The sequence below is a fragment of the Triplophysa dalaica genome, chromosome 6 (genome assembly GCF_015846415.1).
Source record: "Triplophysa dalaica isolate WHDGS20190420 chromosome 6, ASM1584641v1, whole genome shotgun sequence".
NCBI classification, from domain to species: Eukaryota; Metazoa; Chordata; class Actinopteri; order Cypriniformes; family Nemacheilidae; genus Triplophysa; species Triplophysa dalaica.
Genome location: NC_079547.1, coordinates 1,663,871 through 1,684,553, shown reverse-complemented (window position 1 = coordinate 1,684,553; position 20,683 = coordinate 1,663,871). Strand labels below are relative to the sequence as shown.

The window sequence follows — 20,683 nt, the reverse complement described above, 5'->3', positions numbered from 1 at the left end:
GATTCTCCAAAAAAGTACACACTGGACCTTTTAACATAATAGTTTTAAAGAAGTCTTTTTACATTTGCTGTCGATCATAGCTTCTGTTATTCATTAGATAACAATCAAGTGGTAAATTAACATAAAGTCCAGGCAAACGACATTGCTTTATATCTGTCAGGTGATCATGTGGAAATATTCTGATGATCATGTGATCTTAGAGGGACCGTTGACCAAAAAATGATAATTCTGTCATGAATAACCACTCTCTAGTGGTTTCAAATCTGTATACATTTTCTTTGTTAGGTTGAACACATAAGATATTTGGAAAAATGCTTGAAACCCAACAGTTCATGGACTCCATTGACTACCATGGTAGGAAAAATGACAATTGAAGGCAAAATTGCCCCACAACGGTTTGCTTTCATACATTCTTCAAAATATCTTCTTTTGTGTTCAACAGAACAGTGGTGAAGTATTTTTTCTACTATGGTAGTCAGTTGGGTCCAAGAACAGTTTGGTAACAAGCAATCTTCCAAATATTCTGTGTTCATAAGAACAAGCAAATTTATACAGATTTGGAACAACATGCCAGCGCACATACTGCAACTCGCTTTATGTAAATAAAAAGGTTTTATTCGGCAGATTTTTATCATATTGTTCAAAAAATAAATAATCAAGTGCATCTTTAATGCAATCCCTTTTCTAATAACTGCTAAGGGGGAAGATTGAATGAAATGTGTTACCGCGGCTGTTCTGTGCAAACGTCAAGAGAGAGATAATCATATATTCTTAAAGTGCAGACAACTGTGTTATTGATTTTTTTGTGATGCCTAAACCTCCTCACATCATGCAAATAAATGTGAGTTGTGATGAATTTTTTGTATAGTCACTGTATGAAGCATACGTGTTTGTGTATGTGTACATGCTTACGTCTGCTGTGATGTGTACAGGTGTTGGGTTGGATTCGTAACGGCGAGTCGATGCTCACGGCAAACACGACCAACGCTGGATCTCTGTCTGAGGCGGAACAACTTCAGAGAGAGCACGAACAGTTTCAGCTCGCCATCGAGGTACACACACATACACACACAAACACACACACTGTGATGATGCGTTTCCTGTATTATGCACATTAATATTACATTTGAGGGGTTGCAGTACCGGCTGTACAATTAGGAAAGCTTTTCTCCGCTAGTTTCAAACAAATGATGCAAATATTGGGCGGTGGAAGATTGGGGTCTGATTGCAAAAATTGGCGCTGGCACGATGAATTGGTCAATAAACTACTGAACATCGCCCCCGTGTTGTGCAAATATGGCTAAAAGCTGACTTGATTTTTTTTCAAGATAGTTACTCAGCGAAATTACATATATATATATAAAGCACGTTCCTCTGAGATGAATACCGAGTTTTAATTCAGTAAATTGCTGCTTATAATTCTCAACTATCGACAGGCGCTTTAAATCAAAGGGTGCTCTGAATATCGGCCAAAGTTTCTTTTGCATGTTTTATTCATCCACTGCAGTTTCTTTCAAACTTTACAGGTACACCGATATAAAAAATCTGAGCTCAGTTTGAGACATTGATGAGATCTCTAATGAGACGGAGACATTTGTGAGATTTCTTCTCGGATGAAACCTAATCAAAAGTTTCCATTTCGAGGAGAAATACTATAAGAGATGTCACCTGTGATTTGTCTTTCTTACGCCTAAGTCCGTGAGTTAAATTTCTAAGGCACTCGTTTTAATGAAAAAAGCGTCCGGCTGTGCTTCATGGTTGATTGTTTTGGCCTTGAGAGGCAGGACATCTAGTTGATGGTGTCTTAATTGCTCTCCGAAGGAGCCCTTCCTCGACCTTCTCCTCCTCTACTGTGGTCCTCGTGTACCGCTGCTTAACAAACTTCATTTAAAGTTCACCTCAAGAATGAAAAGATGCTGAAAATCCTCTCTCTCCTGCCCACTTTGCAGTCTCTCCTCCACGCCGACTCTCTTCAGCGCACGCATCAGAGCGCCCTGCAGCTTCAGCAGAGGGCGGAGCTGATGCTACAGGCGGGTCACTATGACCCTGACGCCGTGCGGGCCTGTGCTGAGACCGTGGCTCTTCATTGGCAGACTCTCATGCTGAAGATGGAGGACAGATTAAAGCTGGTTAACGCCTCTGTGGCCTTCTATAAAACATCCGAGCAGGTGGGTTACACAGTGATGTCATCTACGTAGACAACAAGAGTGTATCGACTCATAAAAATGTCACGTCTTGTGATACCAAGGGCCTTTTTGATACAGACATTGCTTTGAAGCAAAATACTTTGAAGTAGAATATAGGATTTCTACATTTAAGTGAATATGAACAGTGCTTATTGCTTTTGATAAAGGAATAGTTCACCTTCAAAATGAAAATTCTGTCTCTCTTGTCAGTATGACTTTTTCCTCTGCATAACACAAAAGAAGATATTTTGGAAAATGCTTGTAACAGAAAACCATTGGTCCACATTGATTTACATTGGTTTTGTGTCTATGCAATAGAAATCAAGGGGGATCAACAGTTTTCTGTTACCAACATTTTTCCAAACATCTTCTTTTGTGTTTAGCAGAATAAAGAACAGAGTGAGTTACTATGACAGACTTTTCATTTTGATGGTGAACCAGAGTTATTTTATTCTTGATTTTTGTTTTATTCATATTTTAAACTAGCTTTCAGTTTTAGATTTTTTGGTTTTTGTTAATTTTAGTTAAAGTTTTGCAATGCTTTTTTTCATTTGATATTTTGTGGTTTATTATCTAATGTTCCTCTATAAGATTCATTATTTTTATTGTAGTTTTTGTTTATTATTATAATTTTACTGCTTTAAACTTTTTTCACATTTTCCTTAAATTTTTACAATAATTTTTAGGTCAATATTTGATTAGATTTCAATGAACAGGAACATTTTCATAGTTTTAATTGTAGTAAACTAAAATCACCTGGCAGTGAACTGATCCTTTAATATGATCAGACATTAATCATTACCAAACAACAGAAATGTTAGCGTTACCTTGTGTTACTTGTCAGTTGAGATTCTGAACAATTTATGAGTCACTTTTTGAGTAAATCTTTTGTATTTTTTTAATCAATTTTGTGCAATTTAATAATTCAAAGAAAAGATCCCTCACACTTCATTCATGTACATTTATCTGCAAATTGGGTCATTCAGAAGTTTCGTGGTAATGATGTCACAATAATGAGCACAATAATGTTGCCCCTACTAAATGTTCAGACACTTAATCATTATAATGAATACAAAATGTTCAGCAATAAATTCATGGTGTGCTTGGCAATGTTGTGTATATTTAATTTGCTGTGATTGTATTGTCTCGTAAACGTTCGGCTATAACTTGTGTGTGCGTGTTTTCTCTCTGGCAGGTGTGTAATGTATTAGAAAGTCTGGAGGTGGAATACAGGAGAGAGGAGGACTGGTGTGGAGGTCATGATAAACTGGGAAGAACGGCAGAGACGGATCACGTGACCCCGCTCATAAGCAAACACCTGGAGCAGAAAGAGGCCTTTCTTAAGGTACACACACACCTGCATCAACAAATGCTCACCAGTCCTGACAAATCTGCCTTTCCAACACAAGTGCATCTACAGCAAAACATTGAATTCTTCACCAGATGTGACCACATTTGTGTCATTTTAAGCGGTCCATATGATTAATGTTCACCAATATCAACAATCGAAAATGATGCGGTTCAAAATTCACCGTATGATTGTTTAGAAGTACAGTTGTTATTCTTTTTGTAGGCGTGTACTTTGGCGCGCCGTAATGCCGAGGTCTTTCTCAAATACATCCACCGAAACAACGTCAGCATGCCTGGGGTCGCCACCCACAATCGTGCCACTGAGTCCCAGGTCAAAGGTCAGTTCAGGGTTGATTCAAACCAGACGTACGGTCTGTTCATATGTGATTGTAATTTTGTTTTTGACGTTCAGCCATTCTGAGTGAGCTGCTGCAGAGAGAAAACCGTGTGCTGCACTTCTGGACTATGAAGAAGAGACGTTTAGACCAATGCCATCAGTACATTCTGTTTGAACGACACGCCAAACAGGTGGGAGAGGGTTTTATTTTCCTAAAAGGGATTTGATGTTAAATTTGAGTTTTCTTTGAGAATAGACAAATGTCTAGTTAAGAAACTGAAATACTCTTGTGAAGAATAAAGGGATTTGAAATGATTGTTCTTATTCAAACTGTCTTACGCAGGCCATAGACTGGCTGCAGGACACAGGCGAATATTTTCTATCCACACACACGACACCTGGAGATAGCAATGAAAAAACTCAGGATCAACTGAAAGAGTTTGAAGATTTCCGTGTCTCTGCAAAGGTAATATCCCGGTTGGATGGATAGACAGACAGATAGTTTTACAAGACTTCAGTGAAGGTCTGTTTGAGCTTCATCTCAGGTGAAGAAGTCTTCGATTTAAGTGAGAAATGAGCAGCGCTTTGCTCTACGGAGACGCGGGTGTTACTCTTTCGCCTTGTCTTCCAGCAAACGCAGGAGAAGGTGAAGCTCTTGATCCAGCTGGCTGGGAGTCTGGTGGAGAAAGGCCACGTCCACGTGACGGAGCTGAAGAGATGGGTGTCCACGGTGGACCGACGCTACAGAGACTTTTCCATGCGCATGGGTCAGTACCGCAGCAGTCTGGACCGAGCACTGGGTCTGTGTTCCGAGGTGAGATTTGATCATTGATGTCATCGTGGGAGTCAAATCCCGTTCCCAGTGCTCTACTATATTCAAATCTCTTCAACAGGATCGCAAAGACCTCGAGCTGGACATTATCCCCGCCAGTCTGACCCACACTGACCCGGAGGTCAATCTCAGCGACGACAACCACGAGGTCAATCTCAGCGACGCCGACCACGAGGTCAACGAGGAGAAGAAGAAATCTGCCAGAAAGAAGGAGTAAGTGCAGACGCCTCTCAGAGCAACCGGACGATCGCTCGGAGAGTTTCAGAACAAATTACTGCGTCGATCGCTTCTTTGCAGATAATCCTGTTGAATCTAAATGGTTTTCTGAAGAATTGGTCTTTTGTCAGTCTCAGACACTCTTTGCATTCAGATGGCTTTAATTGGGTGGTTTCAGCAGTGTTGATGGTGTGTTTGCAGGTATATAATGGCTGAGCTTCTACAGACGGAGAAAGCTTACGTGCGAGACCTGCAGGAGTGTCTGGAGGTGAGAGAGTCTCTGTACCGGTACTACGATGCTAAAGCTTCAAAATTCCTGCGATGCCGCTCTGTTTTTTAAACGGTAGTATCGTAGTGCCGTAACTAATGTTGCATATGCGCATTTACGTTCATTTTAACGCTTTCATCAGTCTTTTTGTTTCTCTCCTTAATGTATCCGTGTTTGAACGAATCGGACGAGATAATGATTCACATGTCATTCATCAAGACACTTGGGCTGCATCCAAAAACCCCCACTTGCATTCTTTAAAGTGGACCTCTTGACTACTTTCATGAAGTATTTACCGTTTTTGGCCCAAGTGTTGTAGGGGGTGTGAGGATCCCAAGTGAGCATGTAGTATTTCTAACCCGTTGGGACACTTAGCAAGTGCAAACATAACGTTAATTAATGTGGTGTTTCTAATTATGTGATAAAAAGTAGTTTTACAAAATACATAACTCTGAAGTATTCACCAATAAAATGTGCAACATTAATGTCTAATTATATAGTCAAGTCAGATTTATTTTTATATCGCTTTATTTGTATTATATCAAAGCAGCTGTACCCAAAAATGAAAAAAGAAAACACATGTTAGCCAAACATAGATTAAATGAAGAGTTTGGTTCCAAAATGTCATAAAAATCATGTTTTTTTTTATTGTGTCGTCATGTTTTTATTGTGTTGTATTTTGTTAGTTAGCTGCATGTATTCACTGCAGTTTGATTGATATTAACTGGAATGCACAATAAAAAGACATGATTTCTGAACATTACTCAGTTATCTCATTTTGAAACCAAACTCTTCAAATAAAGATGTAACCTTAAAAGGTAGTTGTATAACACTAGAAATCTTTCCGCAACATCTCGCAAGACCTGAGAAAAATGTCTCATGATATATCCAGGCGCAATCGGTATTCAAGATAGTGTGAGTTTAGTGTGTGTCAAGGGCGTTTTTAAGACACATTGGACAAACTTGCACTCTTACTTCCTGCGGCGTGCACGCTCTCACAAGTGGCCAAGACCACAAGTGGGGTATTTGGCCGCATCCTTGCTTTGTTCTTGAATGAATCAGCTGTTTTGAAGGAGTTGGTTGAATGATTCACTGACACAAAATTATTGCCGCCACCTACTGGCCGTTTTACTCACATTTGAAGCAAGGCTAACATTTTCCCTTATAAGCATTTCTATAAATCCAATTTGTCGCACATTGATTTAATGAGTTCCAATGTTAGAAAAAAATCTTTATACATTAGTGTTTTTAAATCTTACCACTGTAAATATTATAGTTATTTTCTAAAACTTATCCAATTACTACAGTAAATACTACAAATATTGAAGTGTGCAGTATAAAACAGTTCACTCAATACAACATGTTTCATTTAGATCTGTGTATTAAGGAATTTCTGTCTATTTTGTAGATTTTAATTATGAACATGACACAGCATGGCAATATTACTTGTTATCGTTATATTTCATAAGGTATAGTATGGTAAGATATGTTAATGGTACCGTGACTACCGATACATTCCCATGTAACATTCTGCACAAACTGAAAGAAAGGCTTTGAAGGTTTTCTCGTGCTGTTCTCTACAGCGGTGAAACAATAAAGAGACCTCTCTCTATTCAGCCTTTCTACATATGTATTGTGTTCAATTTGCAGTCAAATAAGTATAAATCAAAATTTATTCACTTTTATACAGAATTTGCTTTTCGGATTCTGGATTGGAAATAACTTGATAAATCTACATAAAAATGAAAAATTTGACCGCCTAATAAAGATAATTCTGATTGTTATACAGCTGAACAATGTTTTTCTTATGTGCGAGGTTTCAAACATTCGTTCTTTGCTATCTGCGTGACCCTAAAAAAACATCACATGAACTTCAGGTCTTCAGTTAAGCACATTTATTTAAAATAACCGGAGACCTGAGGCCACTAATATCATACCTGACCCGTGTCTGAAGAACTCATCAATCTTTTTTTTTTTTACAATTTTTGTGTGTATGCGTGCTCGGATCGTTCAAAACATGTACAAGAACCAATCAAATTTAACATCATTAATGACAAATCTGGTGTGTTTATTTGAACAATTTTTTGCTCTTAAGGAAAGTTAACCTGGTTTATGCCTTTGTACACAGACGTTTATGTGGGAAATGACGAGCGGGGCGGACATCCCATCTGGCATCGCCAACAAGGAGCATGTGATCTTTGGAAACATTCAAGAGATTTACGAGTTTCATAACAAGTATGTTGAAAAAAATTCTCGATTAGCGGGTTAATGTGCCGTGTTTTGTAAATGAGCAAAACTAAAGCTGTCACTTACCTATTGTGTAATGCTTGTGAAACTAGAATTGCTGTTACTTTAAGTTTTTTTAAATGAATGTAAAAGACACCTTTTGCCAAAAAATGTCCATAGCAACACCCTGGCAACAACCCACAACACCCTAGCATCATAGCACAAGACTTTTGCTCGGGCGAGCATGACTCGGAAAATACACAAACGTAAGCGTCTAGATATTATTGTTCCATGATTAATTGCTTTCCAGTATATTTCTGAAAGAGCTGGAGAACTACGAGCAGCTGCCAGAAGACGTGGGTCATTGTTTCGTCACGTGGGTGAGATTAACCGTCACCTTCCTGCCTAATAAAAAAGAAAATTGTGTGGATTATTTTTAATCGATCGTGTTACTCTCTATGAATATTTCAAAACCGTTGCATGCTGGGAGGTAGATTTTTCATTATTTTAAAGCTTAAGTGATGGAAGATGTTTATACTGAAGCAGTAGTTTTAAACCGTCGCGAGGTCGTTTGCTACGTGCAGTAAATGTGTTGATTTGTCTCCATGTCTAAGGCTGATAAATTTCACATGTACGTCACCTACTGCAAAAACAAACCCGACTCCAGTCAGCTGATTCAGGGCCAGGCCGGGAGGTTCTTTGATGTGAGTTGGCTCTTCTTTTTATCTCCCATTTCTCCGTATACAGGGGGCACCAAAGATCTTCATAAAATCACAAGGAGAGTTAAAATAACAGAGCTCAGGTTTGTTTTCACAGAATTCATCTTAAGTTGTTTTGTAGATTTTCATTGAATACGCGTACTGAAAAAACAGCTCTTAACCAGTTAAGACCAGCGAAGCACCTACACAGTGTTTTCAACAGTCATCTAATTTCTGTTAAGAAGCTCATCGTGGTTTTCTGCTGTTTCTGACAGGAGATCCAGCGGAGACACGGTCTGGCCAATTCAATCTCATCATACCTGATCAAACCCGTCCAGAGAATCACCAAATACCAGCTCCTGCTCAAGGTGGACACCCAAAAACGAACGTCTTTTAATCTCTTGTGAATCTGGATGAGTGAACGTGCATGTTTGTGTGTGAACAGGAGTTGCTAACGTGTTGTGAAGAAGGGAAAGGAGAAATAAAGGAGGGTTTGGAGGTGATGCTCAGCGTGCCCAAGCGTGCTAATGATGCCATGCACGTCAGCATGCTGGAGGGTGAGACATCATTAATGCAAATCACAATCACATCCCTATACTGACAAAATGATTTTTTGTAAACATTTTCTAAATACAAAGTAATTAAGATGGGTTTTTATAGCATGTGACTGATGGCTTTTATGTGTTTTGTCAAAACATTCAAGATTGTTTCACATAATTTGACAGAGATTTGGAAATGCTCTCTCTCTTTTTCAACACTGAGCAGTATATCATTTTAAAATATTATTTAAAAATAAAAATAAAATTTCCTTTTTAAAAATTATTTAACATTTTCTAGTTTTTTATTATTTAATTATTATTCAATTTTTATATTGTGGTCAATGCAATTTTTTTATATAATGGTTGTATCGTGTTTTATTGTGTTAGTTAGCTGTATTTGTTTATTGTTACATTGATATAAACTGAAATGCACAATAATTCATAATTATTAATAATTAAAAACACTTTTTTGCTAATCGTTTTTGCAAGTAAACTCTTCGATTTAAGTTAAAGTTAAGTGTAAATTTACTTGGTACGTTCCCTTTTCCTAAACATTTTTTTATTTATTATTATAAAAAAGGTGATTTATTATTTTCTGGAATGAGTACTGTTTATTGTTTTGAAAATGTATAACGTCTCTTGTATTTTGTATGTAAACTTGTAAATTTTTTACATGACCATTGTTTTTTCTATATCTTTTATTGTTTCTCCATTACATGTATTGATGGATTGGATTAAGTGACTTGATTGTGATGACATCGGTGTAATTGTGCGTCTGGTTCCAGGTTTTGACGAGAATCTGGCAGTGCAGGGAGAGCTCATCCTCCAGGACACCTTCCAGGTGTGGGACCCAAAATCACTGATCCGCAAGGGCCGCGACCGCCACCTCTTCCTCTTCGAGATCTCTCTCGTCTTCAGTAAAGAGATGAAAGACTCGTCAGGACGTACCAAATACGTTTACAAGAACAAGCTGCTGGTGAGCTCCAGACCCACGCGCCGTCAAACACATCCGTGAAATGAGATCTTTAGCGTGTCAAAGGTGTTTTCTTTAGCGTGAGTGTGAATTCAAATATGTTTTGACAGACTTCAGAATTGGGTGTTACCGAACACATTGAAGGGGATCCGTGTAAATTTGCTCTGTGGGCTGGACGGACACCAACATCTGACAACAAAACGGTTCTCAAGGTAACATGTGTACAGTTTACTGTATCTGTGTGTGTGTGTCTGTGTGTCAGATAGTAAATTCTATTTTTCTCTCTTTCTGCATGCTTCTGAAGGCCACTAGTATAGAAGTAAAACAGGAGTGGATCCGAAACATCAGAGAGGTGATTCAAGAGAGAACCGTCCACCTGAAGGGGGCGCTGAAGGAGCCCATACATCCTCCCAAGACCCCAGCCAGACAGCGCAGCATCAGCAAGAGGTGTGTGAATCAATACACTTATATCCCTTCATCTGTATCCCTCTGTTGCCGGGTGACTATTGTACTTAATATATGTGAACACAAATGAAGTTTGTGTGTGTGATTTTTTTTTTTGTTTGTTTCAGGGAAGTGACTGAGGATGCAGACAGTCAGGGTGATGCCAGCAGCCAGCCGGACACAATCTCCATCGCATCCCGCACCTCCCAGAACACTGTGGACAGTGATAAGGTAGAACAGGACTACAATCACACGACATTCATATAAACGAAAAAGTAAAAATATATTTTATCTTTTTATTATCAAATTAAATAGCTACACTCTTTAAAGTAAAGGTGCTTCACCATTCCATAGAATAACTTTTTTTGTCTAAACGGTTCCTTTAAGATCCTTTGACATCCAAAGAACCTTCCTCTTTTACAAAAGGTTCTTTGTGGCGAAAAACGGTTCTTCAGATTATAAAAAGGTAAAGAACCTTTGACTGAATGGTCCTTTGTGGAAACAAAAATGGTTATTTTATGGCATTGCTGTGAAGAACCTTTTGAGCACCTTTATTTTTTAACGGGAAAACCAGAGTTAAATGGGGAGGTTTGGAAATCTAGACTCTCTATCCTCAACACTCTTTTTAAAAGACAAAATGTATGTTCTTATCTTTATGTCCAGGGATGTAAAACTTTCAACTTTTTGGACACACATGCATCTCAAATTATAAATTAAAATGTAAAAAGAAATGTATGAACATGTTCCATAACAGATTTTTGTTTATTTTTAACCAAATAAGTTACAGATGAATGAATCGATCTAAATTTTGTACCTTCTATACTGTTAAAAGGGTCCAAATGATGTTATTTCATAGGATGTTTTACGGAATCTATGTACAATTTTGCCAGTTGCGTGCACATAGATAATTACAGAATCACAAGGACAATTGAGATGTGTTTGATGGCCTGTTTGTTCGTCTCTGACTGTGGGTGTGTGTGTGTGTGTGTGTGTGTGTGTGTGTGTGAATATTGCTTTGTATTAAATTGTTCTCTGTATTAAAAATGAGTCTGCTTTGTTCTTTTCTAAATTAAAATGTGTGTATGTGCGCGTGTGTGTACATGTGTGTGTGTGGGTGGATGGTTGGATGTGTGCGCGTGTGTGTGATTGTGTGTGCATGTGTGTGTGCGTGGGTGATTGTGTGTGTGCCCGCACATGTGTGTGTTTGTGTGTACGGACATTGTCAGGGAGTGGTTGGTTTTGTTTAAAGACTGTTATAAATCTCGGATGGACACTCCTCTTCTTGTTCTCTCTTCATTCGGCGGTTTATTAGGTTGAGTTTTTATTTCTCTTTTTGTCTTGTTTTTGAATGAAGAAATCCAGAAGTTCTGCTTGTCCTCGGGTACTGTTGCTTAACAGTCAAACTCGCTCCTAACAAGGCAGGTTTATTACTTTTAAACTTTATTACTGAGACCCAGAGTGTCGCTGGAGTTATTTTTGTCTGCAGTATGATTCATTTATCCTCCTGCTTTAGCCACCTTTATTGTTGGCTTGTTCTCATCTTGTCCTACTTAAATTTGATTCTGAATCACCGGTTTTTCCTTCTAGCACGCCAGTGCGCGCAAACTGGAGCACAGTTCTCCATCACTCCCTTTTATATTTAATTTCTCTGTAATTGTATGATGACTTAAAGGTGAAGTCAACCTCAGGCCGTTCTCTGCGCTCTTGTTTCATTTGACCCTCTGAACACAAACACGCTTTGACTTTTGTTTCCTGGAGACACTCTTTCTAACTCTGCTTGTTGTGTCAGAGTGGTTTAAATCAAGCGACGTACTCGTCCTCAGACGGCGCACCCACTGACCGCTTACTGACCGTCTGATGTGTGTCGCACACAAACACGTCGATGGATGCTGGAAAATACCAACGTAAGTCTGATTGGTCGGATTCCAGGAGTCGGAATCCATACAGTAAAGTGTCATATAGCTGTACTCTATAGCCGTGAAGTCTGGGGTACTTTGCGGCTGTTATTGGCCAAGAACTGCCCAACTTTGTTTGTTCATTTATTTCATCACCTTACAAAGTGATGTACAACACAAACGATATGTTTTATAATCACAACCATATCATATGTGTTTTCTGTCTGTCTCTTATTTTGTCTGTCTGTCTGTCTGTCTATCTGTTTGTAGTTATTGTACCACTGGTGTGTTATGTCATTGTGGTTTGAGGTTTTTCTGTGTGCCTGTGTGCATGCGTACGTACGTTGTGTGTGTGGGGGTGGCTCAATGAGCATTCAAATATAGAACTATATATAGACTCATGTTCTAGACTAGACATTTTATGACTTGTTTGCGTCTCTGGGAAGTCACAAACTCAACACACACACTCATATTTTAACAGATGTTAAGTTGACACTTTGGAGACAGAAAAGTTTGACAAAACCTCACTTTTGGTAATAAAACATATTTTTTACTATATATAAAAATCTGTTTTTCTATACTTTCAGAAAGTGTTTGTGTAGAGATATGGTTTAGGCTTGGCTGAAGGTTCAACATTTTGTTTGGCTGTATATAAAACGTTTGTGTGTCTGTGTCTGTGCATGTGTGTGTGTGTGTGTGTGTGTGTGTGTAACCACAGTACACACATCCTGATACTCTCTCTGTCTTTATCACATATGCACACACACACACCCGCACACACACATCACTTTGACTTTAAGCTCAGTTTCTGGGTGTTCCATCTTTTTACCAGTTTTCTCTATCTCTCTCTCTCTCTCTCTCTTTCTAACTCTCACTCTCTCTCTCTCATATGGGCAGATCCCTCTCAAGTCTTCTTAGCTATGTAAATCTAAATGATGAGTATATTGTGTTCATGTCCAGTCACTTGCTCTTTGTGAATCTTTGGGAGTAAGAGGTTGGGTTGCGTTGTTTTCTCTCTGACTGTCATCCAATCATCTGGTTGGTTGATTTGGATTTACTGAATCATGCCCAGGTGGAGAAGTTTCAGACTGCCCAAGAGAACCAGACCTGTGAGTAAACATGCTATTCTATAGGTTGTTTGGAGATGATTAGCTTGTAGATTTGTAAATAATTATTTATTTGGTGCTTGTTTTTGAGGACAGAAAATAAAGTGTTGACTCTTTAAGTTCTTTACATTTATTCATTTAGCAGATGCTTTCATCAAAGTTCCTAACAGAGAGAGAGCATTTAACATTTTGTCAAAGTTCTACATAAATCTATAGCTTTGATACTTGTTTTGTTGATTATAAAGCACATTTTCATACATCGACCAGCACCACGTGTTAGTGCCGGGACCACTATCAGTTACCTCTTTTGTTCTCCAGCTGAAAATGACTGTAAACTGACATTTTTTGGAATTACTGTATATTAAACAGACTGGTGTGCTTTGAGTTTTGGATGTGTATAATCCATATGATATCTTTTATGGTTCGTAGAAAGAATTTTCATTTTTGGTTGAACCATCCCTTATTTGTCAATGAGCGCAAACGGTACATTTTTACCCTTCTATAATGTCTGAATGTGTATTTAATACAGATTTATAAATGGCTTTCAAACCAGGCCCTTATAGGCTCAGTAGTATTTAACTCGAGAAGAAAGAGCATCGCCCTCAGAGTTAACCAGTATGTTGTGTTTTCCCCTACAATTATTTTTCAATTTCATCCATCTGCTGACGTTTGCACTTTAAATCTAGGAGTGTATCTGTGTGTGTTTGTGTTTTCTGTCCTCGTAAGCATGAGCTCACATTTGGAGAAGGTTTCAGTGTTGCTCAGAAGGGAGCGGCTGTTCAACTTCTTATCCACGTGTCTGTGTATGTATTTGGATTTCTAGAGCTCAAAACCGTCGATATCTTAGAATCGGTGTTGGGAACGATAAACAGCCTCCAGTTTTGTCCGAACTTCTGTTTTAAAGTGACCGATGCAAAATATATACAATATAAGAGTGTTTTACTATAAATTATGAATCATCATTCATTCAGCTTCATATCATTCTGATACTGCATGTGACTCTTTCTTCAGTGGAACATCGAAGAAGTCATTTTGAGAAATGTCTCAGTGGTTTTCCTGTAGCTCAGTGGTAAGAGCATGCCGCTAACAACACCAAGGTTGTGGGTTCATTCCCAGGGGATTTCACATACCTAGAAACAGGATAATGCAATGTAAGATGCTTTGGATAAATGTTTTGTGTTCACACAATGGAAGTCAATGGGGTTCAGCGTCATTTGATTATCAACATTGGACAGCAAATCTTCTTTTGCGTTCTGCAGACAAAAGAAAATCATACTGGTTTGAAATGACACGAAGGTGAACAAATGAACCCTTCTAACAACACATGTATATTTTTAAACTACCAGCTGATTTCAGTTCAGCTTGACATCTGCAGTTGACTGTAAATTAAAGGAAAAGATTCAGCTCAACGCTGTCATATGGTTCATATGTAACACCCTGTGTCTTTACATGGGCGAGTGTGCTTTCCTCATGGCTGTGAATTCTATTGGTATGGAATACTGTGTCCCATATGGCGGGAATTCCTGGCAAGCTGTAAAGGATCAGGCTGCGAAAACACCCCGTGTTCCCCAGAGGAGGGCGTGAGTCTCTTCTCCACCCCGTTACATGCTTCACGTCTCATTCGCCAGACACTAAAGAGCTATAAATCTAGAAATAGAGCCTTATTTTTTTCCATCGTACCTTTATGAACATGCATTAGTTACTACACACTGTTACACCCGTTAACACTATACACACATATACACACATACACACATATACAGACAGAAAAAAGTTCAATCCTGCGTGTTACACACTCCAAGGTATATTTTGTTACATTTTTTTCCCCGTCCGATGTGCAAAAATCTGTACTCAGTTTTATTGTTTAATATGAGAAGAAGGTTTTGATTGAGCTGTTTATCCAGCTGGATGGGTGTTTTAAGTTTCAAAGCGAGTTCAGACATCACTACAGTCGGGAAGCAGCTTTCTCCAGGGTGGGTCACTGGGTCAAAACGATACCGACGCCCAAAAACTCTGAAATGAGCCCCCCATGATGAGAGCGGCTGTTTTCACCTGACTTATCTCCTCATAATATTGTTCATGTATGTTTCATACACACGAGGGAAACTCACAATGATTTTTTCAGGTTAAAACCTTTAAAGAAATTACTATTATGTGAAATCCAGTTTAGTTCACAACACAGTTTCACATAGTTTTGTCCGGTTCTGACCTCAGGATGCATCTCAACACTGTAAATATGACGAAATACCTCTTTTCTTCATTTTGAAAATATAAACAAACATTTTAAATGCAATTCTATTCTCTAACACTTAACCGAAACATTCAGCATTTTTTCTGCATCATTTAGTTTAATTTATAAGCTGTTCTCCCTAATGAGGACCAATCAAAGTAAAAACTGACTGGTGTTAGGTTGTTTACGGGAACATTGGGTTCCTATAACATACGGTTTACCAAGACCACACTAGTAAAAAATACATTTATTTTATACTAAATAATGCTTAAATGTAACATATTTACTGACATATTGCTGAAGACTTACTGCAATTAAAAGATACGTGAAGGTTATTAGGAGTAGTACTCACAATGCACATTTCTTTATATTAAGCCTAAAATGTGTTTTGATGTCACTTTTGATAATAATGAATAGTCATCAGTATCAATATCAGTCTTTTTCATTCATTTAAAGTGTACCTGAAGTATAATTAGATCTGCTTCAGGACAATCAAATATACTTCAGGACATCTTCTGCACAGTTCAAGTGCATTAATGACAACATTTGTACTCATTTAGCAGACCTTTACTATACAAATTTAGTTTACCAAAAATAAAAAATGTATTAGGTAAATAAATATGTAAATGGTTTGTAGTACTTAGTACTTAGCATGAAATAAAAGTATTTCAAATGCATTTCAGCATATTTAATTTTCACTTGGGCACACACACATACACACTCTCTTTGAAAGAAATGAAATAAAAATTCACTAAAAAGTGCTGCAACATTCGCTCGTAGTGTTTCAATACAAAACCTAGTGTGTTTACTCTCTAGACACCCACAAACCTGTTTAATTAGGTGCAAAATACACACAAACTGCAATAAGAGTTTCTTCACACTTCACTTCTGTGTAAATTCACCTTTTTATTAAATTTTCTAATCTGTTGTGTTGTGCTACATGTGTTGTGCACAATAATAAACAGTTTGTACAAAATAAGTCGTAATTTTTATGGAAGGTCCCTATAAAACACTGTGTGTGTGTGTGATGTTTTAAACTGATTATCTATCCTCACTGTTAGCTAACAGTAAATGGTTTTGTTTTTATTTCTTCATTGTGCAGGTTTTAACTTCACAACTGTGTTCAAAACCGTGTTTTTTTATCTGCTATAGTGAGATTTAAATGAACTCTCTCTCTTTCTCTCTCTCTCTCTCTCTCTCTCTCCCTCCCCCTCTCTCTCTCTCTCTCTCTCTCTCTCTCTCTCCCTCCCCCTCTCTCTCTCTCTCTCCATTTCTCCCTCTCTCCCCTTCCTCTCTCTCTCTCTCTCTCTCTCTCTCTTTCTTTCTCTCTCTCTCTCTCCCTCCCCCTCTCTCTCTCTCTCTCTCTCTCTCACACTCCCTCTCTCTCTCTCTCTCTCTCTCTCTCTCCATTTCTCCCTCTCTCCGCTTCCTCTCTCTCTCTCTCTCTCTCTCTCTCTCTCCCTCTCTCCCCCTTCCTCTCTCTCTCACACTCCCTCTCTCTCTCTCTCTCTCTCTCTCCATTTCTCCCTCTCTCCCCCTTCCTCTCTCTCTCTCTCTGTAGTTGTCTGGTGGGTGTGAGCAGACCGTTGTTCTGCAGGATTTTGTTGCCGGTTCGGTGGGTGAGCTGAGCGTCCAGTCGGGCCAGACCGTCGAGCTGTTGGAAAGGTCTGGAGAACGGCCCGGCTGGTGTCTGGTGCGGACCACCGAAAACTCGCCGCCTCAGGAGGGTCTGGTTCCCAGCAGCACCCTCTCTGTGTCTCATTCCCGTAGCAGCGTCGACATGGATTGCTTTTTCCCACCTGGGAAAGGTGAGTGTCTCACGCTCGCCCACAAACAAAGATCATGTTCAACACCTCCAAAGAGTTCATTTGAGACAAGTAGATGATGAAAGTGTTTTCATTTTCCGTGAACTGAACAGCTTGTGCTGTGGTTAATTGTTAAAAACAGTTTCTGATGATTCATTAACAAACTGCTGCACCAGTAGAGATGATACCATAGGGGTTTGATCTGTTGTTTCTGGTTTGTGTTCAAGAGGAAATTTTCTGACTTCTTTTGTGAAGTTTTGGGTTAGCTTGTGTGTTTTTGTCTTTGTTAAGGCCTCATGCTGTCTGAAGTGTAACACTTTCTATTGTAGCCCCTTTACTTCCTGTTGTCCCTGCTCTTCACTTCCTGTGTTTAGAGGAGCTTGTTTCTAAACATTCCTGACAGCTCCCTTTGACCTTTTGACCGTTTAGACCAGGATCTAAGAATAAACAGAGGAAAAGAGGAGCTTAAAGTGGGGTTGATGAACAATAAGACTTGGATGAGCGTCACAGGTCAATATGACTGTAAACTATGTCAAGCTGTGATGTCTCTCGTAGTTCTCACTGCACCTCAAGGTCAAAGATCTACAGGGCAATTCCAGCTTTATGGACGTGACATAAAAATGCTTAGAGAATGTATTTGTTACGAATAAATATTGAACCATCTGTTTATATTTGACTAAACCCTTTTTGATAGAGTTTAATGAATGAACAAGTTTTCTATTTCAAAAAGGGAAACACATTTGCGTTATGGATGTGGATTTTGGGAGATGAAAAGCTCAAACCTGAAGCAATAGAACCCATTGAATAGAGAAGGGATGCCTCTTTATAGAACATAAAATAGTTACTTTATTTTATGTTATTACACGGCTTGTTGGAATCCTTGATTCTGATTGGCCAGTCGCGTCCTTTGCAGGTTCGTTATTCCCTGATAACAACCGCTCAAAATTAATAACAAACGGTAACCCAGATCCAGCAAATCCTTTTGACAGTTTTTTTGGACAAATTAATAATAAACATGTCCTTAAATAACATATATGACATTATATGTACAAGTGATTAAACAAAATTGCCTGTTCGTGAAATTTAAACGTCGTCTCTTACCTTAAAAGCGTAAGAAAACGTCTTTCCTCATGGAAGGTCTGCATTCAGTTAAAATGAGTTAATAAAATATTTTATATTCACATTTCATGTCAAAAAAAATTATCATGTGGCTAGTATGCGTGTATTGAGCCGGATACTGTACAAGCAACGGGGTGTCATCACGAAATAAGCCCTTTTAGTGAAATACAAGATCACACTGTCGGGGCTTATTTCTGGGATAACTACTGGCTGCCTGTACATTATCTCTTATTTAATGTGTCCATTCATGTGGAATATGTGCCGTTTTAGATGTGACCATCCTGAAAAGGGTACTTACGACTATAAAAAATTCTTTAAAAACTGGCGGACCTCACACGGGTATGTGAACCACCAAATGTTGATATTTCTGCTGTTAGCATAGTGAGCACTGTAAATAAAAACTTATATATATTATATTTTCATTTATATATTATAAATATTTTCATGGTAAGGAATTTTCCAGAATCGCTTTCTTTGTGAATATCGAGTCATCTTGCTGCTGTTGTGAAAGTTTATCTTCTACCATTTGACGTCAAATTTTTACTTCAAATTTATGTAAAGACGCAATGCCACATGAAAGGAGATCCAAAGTCGGATCAAAGGGGACTCTGATTTGGGTCTGGTTCAGTGTCTGGTGATATTTGCTGGAACTGTTCATTTATCTCAGATCCAAAGTAACTCTCTCTTTTTTAAAACCCCTTTTGGTGACGGTAATTTTTTGTTGTCAGTGTGTTACAATGTGCACATTTTCTGTTGTGTGTTTTTTTGCAAGTTGAGTGTTTGTGTATCTGATGCAGGGTGATATAAAACAGAAAGACACAGAAAGTGTTCAATGAGATGTTTCGTTGGAAAACTGAACTCATTCATCATGTTTGTGAGACTACTGCAGTCAAACATGGTCATGGAAATAGGAAGTATCAGGTTAACCTTTGACCCTGAGGAAAGTGGGCTTTGATCTATACTGACACAAGTTCTCATTGTGAACAGGGTTTGCACGCAAGAATGAGAATATTTATATTAAATGTGTCTGTTATCTGATTTAGGGGAGTTGATGGTCTGATATGCAAATTTGTTCTATGGTGTGATGGCAAGATTTTTGAAAAAAAGAACAATAAAGATAATGATTAATATTACTAATAAAAAGCAATGTAATTTTAATTTTGCTGTCACACCGTAGGAGGATTTATTCATCAACTACCCTTATACACATCTGTATGTCTGTGTGCATGTTTTCTTGCATGTATTATTTGTTCTTTGCGTGTTTTTAAAGCTGCGTGTGTCACAGCTTCATGGAGAAGTGTGCGTGGAAGTCTTGTGATGTAGACACACCCTCTCAAAAGTGGGCCACTGCAGTATGCAGACATACAGTAGATGATGTCAGGAAACAACACAAAGACTCAATTCGCATAAATTATTTTCTTCACACCACACAATTCTGAAATAAACCTTAACAACATCTCTGAGGTGTCTGCACCCGGATCCACCTAATATACATATTTTTATGAAATTTTTGACCTGTACTCTGCTTAATGTCTGCTCGTGTTCACGTGTCTCTTCTGGAGAGAAATGTGTGCATATTGTTCATAAAGTTCAGTGTGAATTTCATAGAACCTCAAATTGAGTTTCTGAGAGACCAAATGACTCCGTCCCATCAACACGTCTCTCTCTCCCTCTCTCTCTCTCTCTCTCTCTCTCTCTCTCTATGTCCCTCTCTCTCCCTCTCTCTCTCTGTCTCTCTCTCTCTCTCTCTCCCTCTCCCTCTCTCTCTCCCTCTCTTTCTCTCTCTCTCTCTCTCTCTCTCTCTCCCTCTCTTTCTCTCTCTCTCTCTCTCTCTCTCTCTCTCTCCCCCTCTCTCTCTGTCTTTCTGGCCCCTGGCCCCGCCCCCTTGCCCCTTCCACTCATGGTGAAGCGCAGCTCTGAACTTCCAGCTGAGCTTCAGCATTGAAGCGGACAGAGGACTGCTTCACCCCTCTCTCTCTCTCTCTCTCTCTCTCTCACCTGTCTCCGCACACACACATGTGAGTCAGTAAGCGAGCAGCATGCGGAGTGGGAGGTCGTGTTGCTCTTGTGGAGTTTGTCTCAGTTGGATTTTGGGGAAGATTTGCTGTTGCAGAAGGGCAGGTGCGTAACTCCACACACGCGTGAGATCGTTCACTGGCTCTGTGAGGCGTGTGTGTGTTTGTTGTGTTTCTGGTTAATGATTCAGATGAGTTTTCCATGTCAACTTTGTTACTTAATGTAACGGATCACTGATCTGGATTTTGAAGATCTCGGCTCAGGGCCGTTGTGTCGTAGACTCGGTTGACATTTATGTGGAATGCAAAAGTATTTTGATCTTTAAAAATGAGGTTTGTATTTATCTATCTTTAAAAAAAGACATTTACATGAAATGAGGACGAAATGTATGACGCTTTTGGTCAGAATCAGGTAGACAAATTAAGACCATGACTGTTGACGTT

The 20,683-nt window shown here is 38.8% G+C and overlaps 1 protein-coding gene across 3 annotated transcripts in view; it reads left to right on the top strand.

The window, feature by feature from the left end:
- kalrnb (kalirin RhoGEF kinase b) overlaps positions 1-20,683 on the top strand; it is a 55,418-nt gene that overhangs the window by 22,265 nt on the left and 12,470 nt on the right. The window contains exons 16-34 of one of the 3 annotated variants that reach the window (XM_056749812.1): positions 933-1,052; positions 1,950-2,168; positions 3,382-3,531; positions 3,760-3,874; positions 3,949-4,064; positions 4,217-4,339; positions 4,505-4,687; positions 4,767-4,918; positions 5,123-5,189; positions 7,318-7,424; positions 7,726-7,795; positions 8,030-8,119; positions 8,389-8,481; positions 8,559-8,670; positions 9,438-9,628; positions 9,736-9,837; positions 9,930-10,072; positions 10,198-10,300; positions 16,862-17,108. In XM_056749812.1, coding sequence (XP_056605790.1) covers positions 933-1,052; positions 1,950-2,168; positions 3,382-3,531; positions 3,760-3,874; positions 3,949-4,064; positions 4,217-4,339; positions 4,505-4,687; positions 4,767-4,918; positions 5,123-5,189; positions 7,318-7,424; positions 7,726-7,795; positions 8,030-8,119; positions 8,389-8,481; positions 8,559-8,670; positions 9,438-9,628; positions 9,736-9,837; positions 9,930-10,072; positions 10,198-10,300; positions 16,862-17,108 — 2,503 coding nt within the window. Of the gene's footprint in view, positions 1-932; positions 1,053-1,949; positions 2,169-3,381; positions 3,532-3,759; positions 3,875-3,948; positions 4,065-4,216; positions 4,340-4,504; positions 4,688-4,766; positions 4,919-5,122; positions 5,190-7,317; positions 7,425-7,725; positions 7,796-8,029; positions 8,120-8,388; positions 8,482-8,558; positions 8,671-9,437; positions 9,629-9,735; positions 9,838-9,929; positions 10,073-10,197; positions 10,301-13,053; positions 13,074-16,861; positions 17,109-20,175; positions 20,346-20,683 lie in introns of those variants that run through there. The other 2 variants (XM_056749813.1, XM_056749815.1) reach the window with 2 other exon arrangements.